General features: G+C 41.1%; 2 protein-coding genes across 2 annotated transcripts; both read right to left on the bottom strand.

The window, feature by feature from the left end:
- Positions 1–346: 346 nt before the first annotated feature.
- Positions 347–10006, bottom strand: trarg1a (trafficking regulator of GLUT4 (SLC2A4) 1a). The gene is made up of 3 exons (XM_028419864.1): positions 8972–10006; positions 2497–2623; positions 347–2157 (listed from the first exon to the last, which is right to left on the bottom strand). The coding sequence occupies exons 1-3, from the start codon at positions 9422–9424 to the stop codon at positions 2135–2137; spliced, it is 603 nt and encodes a 200-aa protein (XP_028275665.1). The 5' UTR covers positions 9425–10006; the 3' UTR covers positions 347–2134.
- A 1574-nt stretch (positions 10007–11580) lies between these two features.
- aipl1 (aryl hydrocarbon receptor interacting protein-like 1) lies at positions 11581–14640 on the bottom strand. Its single transcript, XM_028420206.1, has 6 exons — positions 14536–14640; positions 13364–13543; positions 12628–12816; positions 12352–12528; positions 12143–12284; positions 11581–11876 (listed from the first exon to the last, which is right to left on the bottom strand). The coding sequence occupies exons 1-6, from the start codon at positions 14638–14640 to the stop codon at positions 11677–11679; spliced, it is 993 nt and encodes a 330-aa protein (XP_028276007.1). The 3' UTR covers positions 11581–11676.
- Between the last annotated feature and the right edge of the window lie 2632 nt (positions 14641–17272).

Here is a 17272-nt window from a genome sequence, read left to right as displayed (position 1 = left end):
ATATAACCCTGCTGCAGATGAATTAATCTTTATGATTTAGCCACCATCGAAATGGAACATTACACATTCATTACATGTACATGTGTAGTGTTTTGTTCTATTACAGTACACAAGGATACCTCTTAATCTTACAAGCTGTTATCTAAATGAGTGGAATTATGCTTATGGTTTGAAAATTGAAAATTTTCACACACACTTTATTAAGTCAAGGATGCTTAGTTCAGGTGCTTCACAGGACTTGGTAAATCTTGACCTGCTGCTAATCTTCAGTAATTAACAGGGCAGCATGACTGGGCTCATGAACTATAAGTCACTATTAAGTTACTATAAATAACCATCAAAAGACTTAGACCATGCATGGTAACGTTTATTCCTGGCATGCAAAACGTACACCACAGAGATGAGAACTGGCACATACAGTTATACTGGAACAGAAACACAGAATATACAGAAATGAAATGAAGGTTTGAACTGTTTTGCTTAGATTAGCAGTGCTTATATGCCAGGCGGTCCATTCCTAACCATCAGTTTTAGAGATAAGAAATGAGTGACAATAGAGTAAACATGGAGAATCTTTGGATTGTGCTGCTTTCAAATGTCTGGATAAAGTGATTTTTTGTTTTTATGTACAAGAATGAATTGAAATAGAGTTGTTAATTTGTAGTTTAGGACATGGTGGAATCACTTTTCCTGCATAGTCTAGCTGGTGTTTACTCATATGAGCCCTTGAACAGCCACTGGAACTCATCAAATGGCATTAATTTTAACCAAATGTTTCCTCATTTGAATTTGCAGATGGTGGAAAAACATAAACATTAACACTAGTAGAAAAGCTAAGCACAAACATACAATTTGCTGAATGCAACATAAACTTGTTTCTGTGCTTGGACAATAAGCCTATGAGATGGCAATGCAGCCGTACTTGATGAACTTCATACAGTTATGTCTGACAATGTGAACACAGACAATTTGGGTGCTTTAATGAAAGTTCTCTCAATGTTTTTGTTACCAGTCAAACCCTATATTTACAAAAATAAAATAAAAATATGTGTTCAAGCCTGTTTGGCCCACAGCATGCGTACATATTGCATATATAGTTTCCATATAAATATATTTCAGGAGCGGGGATTTAAAAAAAAAACAGTCAATGTATAACAATGTAAGAATGGTGATGTAAAAGGTGTAGAAAAGTAAAATAGAGTTTAAGATGAAGGAACAGGAAGGTCATGTGGTAAAGAATTAGAAGACAAGAGCAAAACAAAAGGATTTACAGTTTTTTTGCCTTTCAGTCACATAATGTACACAAATCACTTCCATGTGCAAACCTGCTAGCCACTTGGACTCCTTAATCAGATATATCAGAGTTAATAACAGTCAAAATGAAGGCAGAAGTTTGGTTATCTACATTCAGGCATGCAGTTGGTCTCTTTTTGTTGAAAAAAATTATAATAGGTAAAAATAAAAATTGTGTTCCCTGCCCCCTTTCACAAACCCACCGACAATCCACATGCTGACAAAGCAGCCTTTGTGACAATCTTAGCAAACCCAGCACCACTTGGCATACAAACATGTTATAAAATGTACATATACAATGTATATGTCTATATATATTATCCATATATTCATATATCCATATTCCAAATACATTTGTAGCTGTATATGTGTTGAATGCAAGAGGTTCAGTAAGGAATATATGAGGATTATATGCAGCTGAACCTTTTTTTTTTTAGATCCCCATCCCAGACATAAAAAAGTCTCAGCATTCACTCTTGTACGCAGATCATCCTCTTCAGTTTTGAAAGTTCATATTCCAAATGATTTTGGAGTCTTTCTGACCACACACATATCTACAATCTCTTGCATTCTCATTTTAACCTGTTTTAGTCATTAATATCAGGATTTTTGTTAATTTGTCAAGCAGATGTTACTGAATTCTAATGCATGCATCTCTGGAGGATTTTTTTCCCTCCGTTTGTTTACTTGCTGCAAGACAATATTTTAGGAGTCTGTTTTTTGCTTTCTTTATGTGGCCATGATGTCATTACAGTATGGCATAAAGATGTGAATTTTATTTAATGTATTTATTGTAGAACTGGGCTTTCCCCCCTTTGTTGTTGCAGCTGTTGTTTGGCTTTCATTGTTCTTTTTTGTGGATTACTGTAAAAAAACAGAAAGAGCAGAAAATCACTGTCAAACTATCTGTGCAGTTGAATCACTACAGCCAATACACACATGTGCACACACATACACACACACACAACAAATGTGCTGGACATAGAAAAATGCTTGTGTGGTAGTATCATATTACAGTAGTATCATATATATTACATACGCACACATGTTGAACACGTGTGCGTTTATGTGTGTGCATGTATGTAAGTATGTAACAAGAATACATGTGAGAGGTCCTCAGTGAGTTATGTCTTGCACGACTCCTCATAGTGTATGGATTCACATATTTCATATATTTTAATTTGTATATACTTCTGAATATACCTGAAACTGAGACGTAGACTACGATTATTATCACGCCCAGGCCAATGGAGACGATGCTGAGCAGACGAGCAAGTTTTCCCAGCCTCCTGGCTCCATCCATATCCCCTGCCTGCAGGCTGTTTCTGGACTAGAGACAGAAAATACAGTCTTAAAAATAAAGTCACAAGACACACAGTGTACTATACAGGAAGACACTGAAGCTTTAAAATGGTCTTTAGTAGTAGAGCAGGAAAGTTAAAGTTTTGCATTGTACAATATGTGTCGGGACTGACTGGCTTTTGGAGGCACCCTAGTTGCGGTGCATTTGAGGACCTGCAGTTTTTTTGCTTTTCTCTGTAGACTTAATTTTTCTACTAAATTTTAACAGTAGTTAGCCTCCACCCTCCTACAGTTTTAGTCTGTAGACAGCTGTGATGTTTGAGCATATTTGGAAAATTATGACAAACGACAAATGTTATGGTTTACAGTTCAAGTACAAAACATGGAGAATGTTTCCTCTACTGTAAAGCAGAGCTCTTGGATTTACACTTTAAAATATTTATCAGGTGGTTTTCCATTTATTGACAGTGAAGTTTTTTTTAGGAGAAAAAGACATGCGCACAATGTGGGAATATGTTCTGGTGCTTTCGGCCAGGTCCTTAAGTTAAAATACCAACAATATTTTATTCCCAGCTGTCAATGGTGAAATTGTCTATTTCAGCCGTGCAGATTGGGATTGATGGAAAAATGTGACTAGCAGAGCCAATTGCATGGAGTAGGTGAGCGCAGCAGTGCGAAGGGGTTGTATATCTTTTTAATGCTGTCTGTATATGGCTTTATGTATGCTGCAGATATGGAGACAGGATGATTTATGTGCATGTGTGTGAGGTATGATGGATCTGAATCCTCAAATGTTCTGCACTGGTTCTATGAGAGAGTCCTGATGCTGTGTATCTCACATGAATGTGTTTGGTGAGCTGGAAAAGCCCAGCCTGGACTGACTGTGAGGAAACAGCATTAGAAATGTCATCATACAAAGCGCATGCTAAGGAGCTGTCCACGGTGCTGAATATGTCACCAAGCGGCTACAGTCTATGTGGGAAATGGTTGTCTCCCCACTCTCTTAAATTAAACAGCTGTATATTTGTAAGGCCATAAATTACACATAGGTTATACTGTAAATCTGGACAGGATGTAGTGCATGAAATCCAGTTTAGTTGTATGGAGATGTTAAATTAATGAGTCTAACTGGTCAAATAAAAGAAGTGAAACATAATAATTTCAGCGTAACAAAAATCCAAAACAGTGTCACTGAAACCACAATATGTTTGTCTTCTTGCCTCAGTCACTCATTCAGCACTATGGGAATAGAGTTGGGGTTGCCTCAGAATCAGATAGGATTACATTGCAGAGAGAAAGAGAGCGAGCCCTCCCTCCTCCTTCTCCTCCCCTTCATCCTCCCTGGTCACCCTCACTCCCATGAGCCTCACTGTCTCCAGGTGGTCTGTGGCAGTGTGTTCGCACTCAGGTGCAGATGGGTGGGGACACAGCCCTGGGAGGGTTGTTATAGTGAAACAGGTGCTGCTGGGCTGAGAATTACTTTTAAATCAGTAATAAGTACCCTGATACAGCTGTCATGTTTTTTTATGTTCAAGTTTACACAAGGAGTAGAATATGTAGGTTATTGTTGTCAGAGCAGACTGGGCCATTGCGGAAGTCAGGAAATACTTAAATATATGGCAAGATATGCTAAAACTCACTGATTTTCTATGACTGTCATGTGTCATTGCTTTTAAGATGCTTTTAATAACTAATTCTCACAACAATAAAAGCCACAACAGCTAAATTGTTGCACACATCACCGTTGGTTCCTGACAATGAACATAAAATGGCAGATTGTCTTCCTCTCTCTCTCGCTTTCTCTCACTTTCTCTCTCTCTCTCTCTCTCACACACACACACACACAGGGGCACACTCTTACTTCCAGCATAGCAATGTGAAGCTACAAAATCCCACTGGAGCCTGTATTGATCTTGACTCACATCACAAAGAAGAGCAGCATCAGCACTTCAGATCAATGGCAATCTCTTTCAGAAAACACTTGCCGTTTTGCCTGCTCAGAGAGAAAACCTTAATGAAAAAATGGAGCTCTAAAAGAGATGCTTGTGTTGTCCATCCATCGTAAATAAAAGGGAAAGAAAGAAACAAGGGAAGCCTTCAATGTCAGCATTGGTGTGTAATATACCCAGTGTGTTCAGGGCCTGTAGGACATCAGTGTGTGTGTGGTTAGTGGGAGGCACCCCTTTGCTTGACTGATTGTCTGTATAGATTCACAGCAGGAGTACGCCTCATATTTGTTTTCTGAATGGGAAATTCAAGCCTCAGAGTGTCTTAGCCAGTGCTCACTGTGCTCTCTGTGCATGCATATACACCGCTCTACTCACTTGCTTGCATGCGCTCATACTGTGTAATCAGCAGAGGAAGGTGTAAGTCAGTAAGTGCGCCTTTTCTGTCTTACCATTAATAATGGAGAACCAGCAGAGAGGAGTCGTGTACAACCTGGAGCCATTGTGGGCATTGTGATAAAATTAGGATGGTTAATTTGCATTTAGGTGCATTACTTCCTGTGTTTTCATTTCCAGGTTTTTTAAATTTAATTTGTTAAAAAATTATATATGAATTAAATCTGACTTTTTAATTAACATGAAAGCTAAAAAAACATGTCTGAGAGGAATTTATAATTTAGTAATTGTAGTCATTTTTTTGACAAGTCTCTTCTCTGTTCCATTTGTCTGGTTGGGTGTAAGGAGCACTGCGGCCTCTTGGGGCAGCTAGCAGAGCTTTTTAGTCTCTTTACACTCGAATCTCCATTAAAATTGCAAAGCACTCAATGCAGCCAGATGATCAAATCTGTCAGACCCACGATGGCACACTTCTGCTGCTTTACCTCATAAATTTTAATTGTATTTGTACCTTAGCTTGCGACCTTATAACACAATTCTGCTAACTTTGGTGGTAGCACAACAGACACACCTATGCCTATAAAAAGTGTAGAACTGGCACATCAATATAAGGCTTTATTTAAAACAAAATCCTGGATGTAATTATTCATCCTTTAACACATATCTGTTTTAGTCAAGTAACTAATATGGAAACACCAAGCAAAAGAAGTACTCTGCAAGACGCATCTTCCATCATTGTGTGATGTGCAGTATTAATGAAAACATCACATGTATCCAGTAATAGAAAGTTACTACAAACTAGCACTGTGCTCATGTAAATGCAGCAGCCACCACTGAGCCTGAAAGATGCACATGTGACTTGTTTTCATGAAAACAACGCAGCAGCCTCTACACCCCCTTGTCCTGTAGTCATAGTCTGATGTATTGTCCAGAGAGCAGACATGAAGAGAGTATGGGTCAGGGGAAGGGTCTTCAGTTTCGACTGTCAGACATGTACATGGCTGGTAGCATCATACTTTGCATGATAGCAAGATCATTCAGTTTTATTCTCTGTGGAATGATAACATCATCGCATTCACAACAATAAATAAACCAGGTTTCTATTCTCTCTGTAGGTTTCTGATGAGCTTCATATAACTGGTAATATCAATATGAGGTGCTCTCCTACAGTGTCTGCAGTATTTGAATGCTAATAAGAAGTAATTTACCTACACACACATACATAATCATCCCTCTGGTGCAGCATTGCGAGTCCATATTTTACAGGCAGATCTGCAGAGCGTGCAATAATGTTCCTGCAGTTTGGGCATTACTATTACTGGGATAGGCTAGTCTAGGCTGTAAAAACCTACTACCTCAGCCCCTCCAATCCCCATAATTGACTGCACATTTTTCCTGTTTGCCAGCCACAAGCCTTCCTCATCAGAGCATCTGTGGCGGCAGCCAGCTGGAGCTTGGCTTTTAGGTGGTCCTGATGCTGGAAGTGGTGGTGGATGATGATGGATGTAACTTTGTCCTGTTTCCTGTTAGCACTGCACCACCTACCACAGCACAGAGAGAGATGCTGACTCTCTACAAGATTAAATTGTACACTTTAAATGATCAAAGCACAGAAACCAATCTTCTTTTTGATGTTATAACGTTGCATTTACATTTAGAGTTTATGTCTCAAAACCTCAAAACCAGTGCATGCTGTAAGTCCACATCCAAAAAACAGTAGTGACATACAGTATGGTCAGATTCCGTGTGCACAGCTGGTCCTATTTTCTGGGCTATTCTGATGGACTGCATCTGTCAAGCAAACATGTATTGATTCATGTTCCAACTGCATTAGTACAGCAGGAGGAAAAAACAAAGCCATGTCTTAAAAACAGCCAAAAAGAATCCAGAATCCAGAACAGGGGGAAGTAAAAGTGGGGAAGTAAGTGTGGCTTTAATCCAAGTCACTTAAAGTTGAAGGCAGCTTTACATGCACAGCATCAATGCAACCAAAGCCAGCTCTCACCTTACTGCTGAAGCGTTATACATCAAGCTCCTACTCTTTTTTTTAAGTTTCCTGGAGTCTGGACAGTTTCCTCTGCTGATTAACTACATTTTTTTCTGTTCAACTTTCCAGAAGTATCTATTTCACTTGAGTGATGGGAATATTAGCACTTAGTAGTGATGTTGCACTCTAGGGCTGCATCATGTGGTTTCAACCACATTACTTTTGATTCATTTGTTCATAGGGAGAGTTGTAAACCTCTGTTTTCCTGTTCTGACTCAGTTGCACTTATCTGACATGGCTGCGGTATCTGATTCAGTTCCTTTCTAATCAAGTGATAGGAACTACTTTATGGCCATTTGCTGTCTCTCTCACACCCATCTGCCCTTGTAGAGAATGATGTTTTGATCTTCTTTGGGAGGCTCATATCCCCTTTCCTTTACCTCCAGGAAAGAGTTTATGTTGATAGCTGCCACAGAGCCAGCTAACTGCTGCAATCTGCCCTCTGCAGAGAAACTAAATTGACTTCTCTCGCCTTCTATTGAGTTAGTGGCCAGCTCCAGTTTCTACCTTCTTCACTTTTCTTGCTTATGCCCTCTGTCAAATCCCCCACCTCTCTCTCTCCCTCCCTCTCTCTCTCTGTGCCATTAGCAAGCAGATGACTTGTGAATGTCAGTGGGTTCATGATGATGGCTCGGGGAAGTACAGGCTGTCTTGTGGATACTGCCTGATATTCCCTTTGGTGTGAAGTGCCCACAGGAGTGATATTACAGAACTAATGGCTTTACTGCATTGCCTTTGCTTTGTTTCTCTATAGATCTAAAGTGTCTAGAGTAAACTGTGCCGAAAAGCACAAATGGCTGTGCCAAAAGAAACTAAGCAGCCGTCCGCCAGCAGGAGTTAAAAAAGTCCTGACATGAAAGAGACATGACTGATGGCACTAAAGGACTCCTGGTACTTACTGCAAACACTTGTCAGAGGGCAGATATTTGTCTTCTAAAGAGCAAAATTCCATCTATCTCTGTCTAAATAAAAATTAGACAAATCTGAATTTTTATATATATAAATATATATATATATATTTTATATTTTTAAAAATCATATATTTGTACAATTACCATGTTAAACACCAGAAATTGTGTTGTCACCAGCTTTTGTAGAAGCTTTTTTAGCAGGATTTCTGCTATGCATGCATTTTTTTTAAAATAGTATATGTACCTATAGGTTTGGGGCGGTTTGATCCTCCACCCTGTCTGTATGCCATGTCCTTGGGTAAGACACTTACTTAAGTTGCTCACAAGCACTTACAGTAGGTAAGAAAAAAGCACTATATGAATATACAACTTTATATGTACCCTTAGGTTTGATTGTCTGATTACATGGCAACATAGACAGTAAAACAAAAGGTTGTCAATCTAAGCTCTCACTACCTTCAATCACAGGTCCACCATCTTTGCTTCAGCACTGCAGACGGTGACAGCATGAAAGTGCAGCCTCAGCATCATAAACTCAATCAGATTGTAGACCATGCAGCACTGAACAAGTGTACTAAACAGAGCCGGCTCTTCAGGCATCTGTGGCAGCCTGACATGGCTCCGGTGTCTTAGCTGTATCTTGTATCAGCATTTCCAGCATCCTGAACTTTCTGAGAGGATTAATCGACTGTCAGCGTCTCTAAAGGCTGAACAAGCAGCAGCTGAGTGGCAGCGGCACTAACAGAGATCACTTAAAGCTTTAGGGATGGGAGGTGATGAGGCACAGTGTGACTTTGTTTCTTTTAAACACACTTGTTGAACAGAAAAATCATTTTAAGATGTCATCCCCCAATACCATCATATATTGTTATTTATCGGTTCAGGGTGAATGTTTTCCTTTTAGTCATTCCATCTGCTCACAGACTATTCTCAAATATATGATCCACTATTCTTACTTATTCTTAGATACTCAATCTCTATAGTCCCCCACAGTCCTGCTGCCCCATTCTGAGCTCCAGAAGAGGCCTTCAATATAGATTTTTGGTGGTTTTGTTGGATCAATAAAACATACTCACCATGATGGAGTACACCAGTGCCACGATGCTGATGGGCCACACGGGGCAGAAGCAGGACACGATGACCAGGATTAGGTAATCCTTGGGATTCTGGGCCTCCTGCACTGTAGCGTTTCCGGTGGAGGAGCGGCTCAGGCTCGCCTTGGATGGGGAGAGGGGGGCGGTGGCCGCCAGCTGCCCCACAGAGCCCGATCTTGCGGCCACGCTGTGGCCGTTCTGGTCGGCCTCCGTGCACTTGTCGTTGTCCGTGTTGACCGTGAAGGAGGTGGACATTTTCATCCCATTGCCTCCAGGCTCCGTGGTCACCGCCAGCAGTTTCTCCGTCTCCTGGAAGTCAGGCTGAGTGCCTCCTCCACCCTCACCCGAACTGGACTTGAGAAAGTCCGTGCCCGTGCCCGTAGTGTAATCACTTTCTAAGGACTTCAGGAAGTTGGTGTCCATATTGATTGCCATGGTCAGATCTCAGTTGTGTCAGAAGATATCAATAAATAAATAATTGTAAACCCGACTTAGAATTGATTACAAGGCAGAGGACGCAGACATCCCATAATAAAGCTGAATGCAAGTACTCACAGGCTGGGATCAACTTTGACTGAATAACCAGGAGGGTCGCACTGATGGCTGCAAGTGAGATTAATGTAAAGGTGGTGTGACTTGTGATAGATCAACGCCCTTAAAAGAAACGAATAAAATCTGAGGAAGGCAGCGTGACTCCTCCACACATCATTCTTCCACCCGGATCACTTTCCTTCTTCTTTCTTCGCATCCGCCGCTCGCCTCATTCCCAGACGGGCTCAGAAAACCTTTCGTCCTGTCTGATACATCCAGATCCAAGAGCTTCTGTCTCCCCGGCTTCATACAGTCCCACCACTTTCCTTTAAGTGTGCGTGTTCTTTGGAAAGTGTCTTATAGGGTTTTTCCCCTTTCAAAATAAAAGTCGATACGTGCGTAGCGTCTTAGACCCCCCAGATGTTCCTCTGTCTCCTGCTCTGCTCCGCTGTCTAAACACCGCAGCACTACAGCGACTGTATACTCAACTTGGGACTACTGTCAAGTCACCCAATTTAAACGCAGAGCTTCCGGTGATGAACACGAAGTAAAAGCTTCATTTAATGATTGACATGTGATTTTTGAACACTATGTACATTCCCTGGATAAACAGGCTAGTAGCATATTATTGAGGGTCATGATAAAAAGCAGAGAAAAAACTCATAAAACAGCTACACGTGAGTATTGTCTTCCAAAATACACTGAGTGGCTTTTCCGGTTTAAAATCTGTGTTCTCTGGTTAACTTGACGCATCTGTTGTTGGAGCAGGGATGTCTCGCCCTCCTCCCCCTCCTCCTCTCCCCTCCTCCTCCCTCCCTTTTCCTCCTCTTCCCAACATCAGCACCAGGATTTAGAGGAAAGCCGGCCAGCGGCGGATTGTGCTGCTATGCAGAATTTACTCTGTACGTGTTTGGCCATGGTGCCCAGTGACAAAGACATACATATGCACACCCGAATTTCCTCAGTACCACCTAGAAAATCCAGGTCTGCGTTTTTTGTTGAATATTTATTGGGGAAAAAATCTATTTCGACAAATGTAATGAATTTTCCATTATATTCATGTTACAGCCATCTTCTGTATTTGCCTATATTAGCCACACAGACACGACTCTCCAATAAGGTGGCAAGGGTGGATGAAATGTGCTGTGCTGTAGAGCTTGAGTGTTGTTTCTTTGACCAGCTTTTCATCGAGTAGATGGTGCATTAGTGTCAGCTTTATTTCCCTGGGTGACTGCTGCACTTCACTATAAACTGTTGATGGTGCAGCACAGTTAGTAATGAATGGGGATTCCCTGCATCAAAGTGAGCTCTCAGTGTGATGTCATGCCATTGATCTAATATTTAGTTTCAATGCACCAATACAAGTGTTTTCCAATGATGCTTTTGCATGCAGTCAGTTGCACGTACAAAGGAAAGAGAGGAGGCAAACGGCTGCTGTTCATTTTATGAGCCCCTGGACTCCACAGGATGGTAAAGCTGCTGAGGCTCAGGATGATTTCAGCAATGAAGTTCAAGGTGGTATTGAAACAGTCAGAGCTCCACCTTGTGGAAAAGCAATGTGCATGCAAGACTTAAAAAGTACACGTATTAAAACAGCCACTTTTTATTAGCAGACTCAGAAATGGACAGGTTGACAACGATCAGTGACATCAGAGTTTTGGCTCTCTCCCCTGTTAGTACAGTCAGACTTCATGTATAATCAATAATCAACCTGCATGTGCATGTAACAAGAGCTGTTTCTCCCTCTACCATAATCACCATTGATTTGGACACTGCCACCTGCATTCAGTTGATTAGCTTAGCTTAGCATAATGACTGGTAACAGGGGAAAATGGCATCTTAGGAAGCCCTCTGCTTATTACCACGCTGGTTCCTTGGACAGAGCACTTAGCTTAGCATACAGATCTATTGTTGAGAGTGATAGCAATCTTATTATTTCCTGCCTGGCTAGAAAGCATATGAACATTCCTTTTACTTTTATATTAGTGACTTATTGATTTTTGCATGCACGTTTTAAGAAAATCCAGAAAATATGAGCCAAATAAGAGTTTGTGATTATGATGTATGATGTTCTTAGACTCTGACAGCCTGTGTGGACGTCAGGGTGCAGGGCTGCCTGTAGACATAAAAGGTCACTTTTAAGTTTCACTTCATGCTCAGAACATGCCTTTGTACTTGTCCTTGTCCTCCTGGTTCTTCTCTTCCATGCGCACATTAAGCCGGATCAGTTCCTTCTTGACAGCCTTCTTCATGCCTGGGTCCAGGTCCAGCACCCTGCTGAAGTCCTGCCGAGCCTCCGCCTCGTTCCACACCTCCACGTGGGCCTTCCCGCGCAAGTAGAAGGCCTTAATCACACCTGAACACACACACAAATTCAAACATACGCATGTAGGATTAGAGGAGACTATGCATGCAGGCACCAGCCTTTTTTATAGGAGCAGTATTTAACAGGCATATGAAACATACATTTACAGCTACCATAAAAGATTACACACACACCATAAAAACATGCCTAACGTATAAAAGTAATGCTATGTAATACACAGCACGACTGCTTTTTACACTCATAAATCAACTAGATGCGAGGTGATAATCTACAACAAAAAAACTGATTACACACACCTGGATGTTGGTTGATAATGTCGCTTGTGTGCTCGATGACCTCATAGTACTCCTCTATGCAGAGTAGACACTGGCAGTAGTTAAGCGTTAATGTGTTGGCCATTTTCTCCAGCTTCAGCCATGGGACGTCCCATGCTTTCTCCTAAAGAGGAGACTGTTTAGTAACACACAGCAGAGACTGAGTGGATAAATCTGTCCTTCATGATCACCTTTGTCTGAATATTCTTGATGCAGATGATGCCCTCCTTGTATTTCTGCATGGCCTCTTGGAAGCGTCCCTGCTTGTAGAGTTTGTTTCCCTGGCCATGCAGCACCGGCACAGCCTTCAGCCTCTCCTCATCACTCAGAGCCCATGACTCCCTGGTGTACTCACCTGGCTGCTGCACCTGTCAATCATATATACACATACAGGTTTTAAAACATCATGATAAACACCTCTCATGCATTAGTAGAATACATCCCTCTGAGGAGGTGCGTGTTCTCACCCTGATCAGCTCCAGGACAAAGTAGAGCGGCTTTGGTTCCTTCATCAGCTCATCCAGGTCGTCATAGCCGAGGCTGTGGTAGGCAAACATGTTAGCCATACCGCATGTGTGGATGTGCCAGTCGACTGGGTCTTTGCCCTCTGCAATGCGTCTCATGCTCTTGGACACAATTGGATAAATGCCAGTGTGCTGGAGAGGAGAGACGAGCAAAAGATATGATAGTTTAACATATTTTGTTAAGATTCTTCACAGCCTGTTTCCTCTGTTCAACAGGTCAAGGTTGCCCTCCACTGGAAGGGAGTGATAGTGCAGATTGTATGTATGTGGCGCAGTCATGTTGCACAGAGTGAATAAATGCTCTAAGCCCCATCAAATCTAATCAGAGTAGAGGGGAGTCAGTAGTGCTGATTCAGCAGGAGTCAGAGCCGATTAGGGAAAAGTGAGGCTGCTGTGGATTAATGACAGTGTGCCTCAACCCATCTGTCTCTAACAGAGTGCGACACACACACATTCATAAACACACACACCAGACACAACATAAGTTTTAGATTACATAAGGTACACATGTGTCAACCTGTATTCAGAGGTATGATTAATGCCTACATATATCATATATCTGTATGGTGTAGCTGATCTCAGGATGCTACTTTGCATCATTGTATTTGTACTGATCTACTTTGAACAAGGAAACAAGGTGTTAAATAAATAATAATTAGAGCTTCACTCGAACACTCACAGTAATGTCACACCAGAACTCTGCCACCTCACCGATCCTCATGGAGGACAGCAGGGTCTCCCAGATGTCTAGTTTAAACATGTTCCCAATCACTATCTCCATGGGCGTCCCCACAACTTTGCTGTCATCGATCACCGTACGTTCGTCGTCACACAACTGGGTGCGAAAATGGAACGTCACCTGAAAACAAGAAAAATCATAGATCTCAGGCATAATAAGTGACATCACAACTAAAAGGTCTAAACAATTGTTGCCTGAAATGCAGGTAAAAATACAAATTATTAAAACTGAAAGAGGAAGAGAGAATGAGGCAAAGATAACGTGTTATTTTTGACAAACCTCAGTCACAAAAACACCTCAGAGGGCCTAGCACAAGGAAACATACATATTGTCTTAAATAAACAATAGCTGAAATTCCTTTAGCCATCATTTTACATTAATACTGTGAAAGTCCTCTATCGCCCTCTACTGGCTGTCATTGGGAATTGCAACAGCTTAAATGTTACGCACCCTGCTTATGATCCATCTTGTATTCATCTGTGTGCTTACGGTCTTCTCACTGTAGATTATGAATTAATATCATTACTGACATGTCTCAGTTCTCTGCTTCTCTTCCCTTAAAACTTACTGATTCAGATCTGTTCTCCTTCTTCCTGCCCTCTTCCACCTTCATCTTATTTCTTTTAACTGCATATAAGCCCAGTTCTGTTTCAGGTTTGCTCCTTGCTTTTGCTGCTTTGTTTGGTTTAGTGTTTGCTTTGAAGGTTTCAGGCTCTATAAGGCAACCTCAAGATGACTAAATAATAATTAATTAACTAAATAATAACTAAATAATGTCTCCCTCCTCATGTATATTGTTGAACTGCAGTGGTGTTAAAATGGATAAATTAAATTAATAAACTAACATCCATATATCCATATATATAATCCATGTGTCTTTATGGTTATATGATGCTGTGTGCTGTATGAAAATTACACACAAATGTTGCATTGACATCAGCAGCGTAGGCTCAATTTACATGTGAGATTTAATTCAACCCATCACAGCTCCAAATTGCCACTGAGATGGTGCCACTTTGAAGTGAGCATAGTGAAATAATATGGTAGCTAAGTGAACTTAAAGACATACAGTATTTATGATGCAGAAATAAAGTAGTGATAACACACAGTACCTTTGCCCCTGTGACAAATTTTGGGATGTCTCCGGTCCCTCCATAGAGGATGGTTTTCTTGATTCCCTCTGACCCCAGCAGCATCGTGTCTTGCATATCCGACATCTTTGTTTTTTTTTTATGTGGACTTAGTCACCTTCTGTCAATGAGCAAGTCTGTGTGTGATGTAAAGGGGGACACAAATGTGAAAAAGTGTGTGGATGACTTGGAGGTGTTGATTCTGATGGATTAGGTTAGGTAGAGATAATGAGATTAGAACCTTCTCCTCCTCTCCTTATGTTCCATCATCGCTCTGTTGGATTTTATATCAGTCATATAAACACTGGCTCGTTGTCAGCGCTGTCTGTGGAAACCTCCAGAAACAAGGACAGGAACAGAGTCAGAATAAGAAGGAAATAAATTGGATCACGGGTTTGGAGAGTGACTGTCACAGCTATCCATGATATCATCAGTCTTGTATGAAGATTTTCTTACACATCAGTGTCTGTGTGGGTGAAGTCTTCGTGAGTCGAAATCTCTTAAGTGTACCACAAGAACAGAACAGCAGTGTGTGTGTTTGTGTGTGTTAGAAAGAAAACACAAATAGGTCTGTGAGAGTAGGACGTTGTTTCCATTCCAGAGGAAATTTCCAGGATTTATGTGGATGTGCTGATCTGAACAATGCAGAGAATACTGAGAAACGGTGCAGCAGACAATTACAGTATGGACTCCTTGACCTTGTCTATTAAACATCTGTGTCCCATCTGGGCAATGTGTGTGTGTAATCCAAAGCTCCCGTAGTGTTTGCAAACAAAGTCTGCAAGCACTTTGAGGGGGCAATTATTCTCAAACATTACCCTGTGTTAATGCCGTATTCCATACTAATTGCACACATAGAAAACCCCATAACTGCACCTTGGCAATGCTCGCAATTGTGCAACTTTACAGCTTTGTGTTTCCTCTGTGAAACAACGTGGAGGAATCAGTATTTCACCATGACTTATCAGGCATGGTTATCTCTGTTCTAATGGAAAGTGCTGCAACATACTATCAGGTTTGACTCTTTTTTTCCATTGATATAACATACAGGATTGAGCAATGGTTCGGCGTGTACTTGGCAGCTCTCCAATGTAAAGACAGGTTTTTGCACCCTCTTGTGGAGGCAGTTGCACAATGTGGTGTTAATCTTCTAAATCACATGAGTCTGATTTGTGTAGCTGTAAGACACTTGGAGACATGATTGTAGTTCATTTAACTGGACTTGTGCTGCACAGTGCTGCATCTATAACCTAAACACTTATATGGGCAATATCCTAATATTGCATATTGAAATATTAGTTCACCATTATTTTGCTGCTCTAAACCAAAATCCTGAAAATGCATAATCATCTTGGATGGCAGGTTTGTGTTGCTATAGTTATGGCTGTTTACATTATCACATCTCTGAGTTTGAAAGAACAATGACAATCTTTATTGCTATGCTTTTAATTGTAAAGCTCTGAGAAGAGGATTGTTCTAAACATATTTCGAATTATCTGTGTCCCCATGTCTGGTCAAGCGAGAGCAGTAATCCCCTTGACCTATTGGAGAGGTATATTATGACAGTGCTGTGTGTTGTAACAGATTTGTCTGAGTGACTCATATTTCTTGCGTCACGCCACCTACATCTTTTTCTCTTGCTCTGCCTATGTGTGTCTAGGTGCATTTGGTGCTGTTTTTCCTTCAGGTACATTGTACTGTGGTAAAACTAAAAGCGCAGGTTTGCTGAAACGAATGTTCACTAAGAAGAGACTTTGTTAGAAGTAATTCTGTCAGCCTGAGCTCCAACCTGGTCTCCATCATATTTAGTCCTTCTGGAAACCCATTGCTGATGCATAGGTTCCACCTCAAGCAAGTAATGCTCTATTTCTGGAAAGTACAGTCATGGGTTTCCTGGGGAGGAGCCATTCCCTGTGTAAAAGCCATTCATTCATATACATAACACATGGGGGAGGGCTGCTTCCATGACGCACAGCATATACGCACATAGCATAATGTTTATGGATGTGTAAACCTTTTGTGCTTCTGCTGTGGGAACGAGGCACAAAGAGAATTAGAGAGAATCCTTCATGCTCTCTCACACTGACATGTAGAGAGCTGACCTAGCAAATGCATAAGGAAGATGAACACACACACACAGTTTTACTATTAAAATAACATCATTGACAGAGGTCTTTTATCGCCAACTAAGTAAGATACTTTTGAAACCATAAGTAGATTTGAGTTGTTAATCTTAAACTCAAATCTCCAATAGTATGTAATATATGTGTGTGTCTGTGTGTGGTTGTCAGGTTGTGGAGGGTGAATCATAGTCTCCTTGCTCACTTCCACAGAAGTGCTTCTTTTCCTGCACACACACACACACTGCTGGGAAAGATTGCTGGACAGGGAAGGCATACACTCTGTGCAGAGGCTGCACCCTCAACTGGAAATGTGGATCACACACAAAAACACAACACACACATCACTAAGAGAATTCCTAACATGTTTAGTGGAGCCAGATGTTTCATCTGTTCTGACTTAAGAGGGAAAACATGAGATATCTCCAACCTACAAATGCTTCTTAACACTCTACACTAATGTTGACATCTCGTCTCTTTTATTAAATATTTTGTGTTTAACTTGATCTTTAGCTGTGTGAGTAGCTTCTGGAGGATTGTATGTATGTTTGTGGTTATTTCAAGATTTCAAGGCTTGAAAAGTGTCAGAGGAGTGAGGA

The sequence above is a fragment of the Parambassis ranga genome, chromosome 13 (genome assembly GCF_900634625.1).
Source record: "Parambassis ranga chromosome 13, fParRan2.1, whole genome shotgun sequence".
NCBI classification, from domain to species: domain Eukaryota; kingdom Metazoa; phylum Chordata; class Actinopteri; family Ambassidae; genus Parambassis; species Parambassis ranga.
This window is presented reverse-complemented; position numbering and strand designations above follow the sequence as displayed.

Excerpts from the sequence above, each read along its gene's own strand:
- trarg1a (XM_028419864.1), bottom strand. The coding sequence starts at position 9,424 with ATGGCAATCAATATGGACACCAACTTCCTGAAGTCCTTAGAAAGTGAT. Across the intron at positions 2,624-8,971 it reads CACTGGTGTACTCCATCATG|TCCAGAAACAGCCTGCAGGC; the intron begins GTGAGTATGTTT and ends TTCTGTCTCTAG. Across the intron at positions 2,158-2,496 it reads AGTCTACGTCTCAGTTTCAG|TAATCCACAAAAAAGAACAA; the intron begins GTATATTCAGAA and ends GTTTTTTTACAG.
- aipl1 (XM_028420206.1), bottom strand. The coding sequence starts at position 14,640 with ATGTCGGATATGCAAGACACGATGCTGCTGGGGTCAGAGGGAATCAAG. Across the intron at positions 13,544-14,535 it reads AATTTGTCACAGGGGCAAAG|GTGACGTTCCATTTTCGCAC; the intron begins GTACTGTGTGTT and ends TCTTGTTTTCAG. Across the intron at positions 11,877-12,142 it reads CATTATCAACCAACATCCAG|GTGTGATTAAGGCCTTCTAC; the intron begins GTGTGTGTAATC and ends GTGTGTGTTCAG.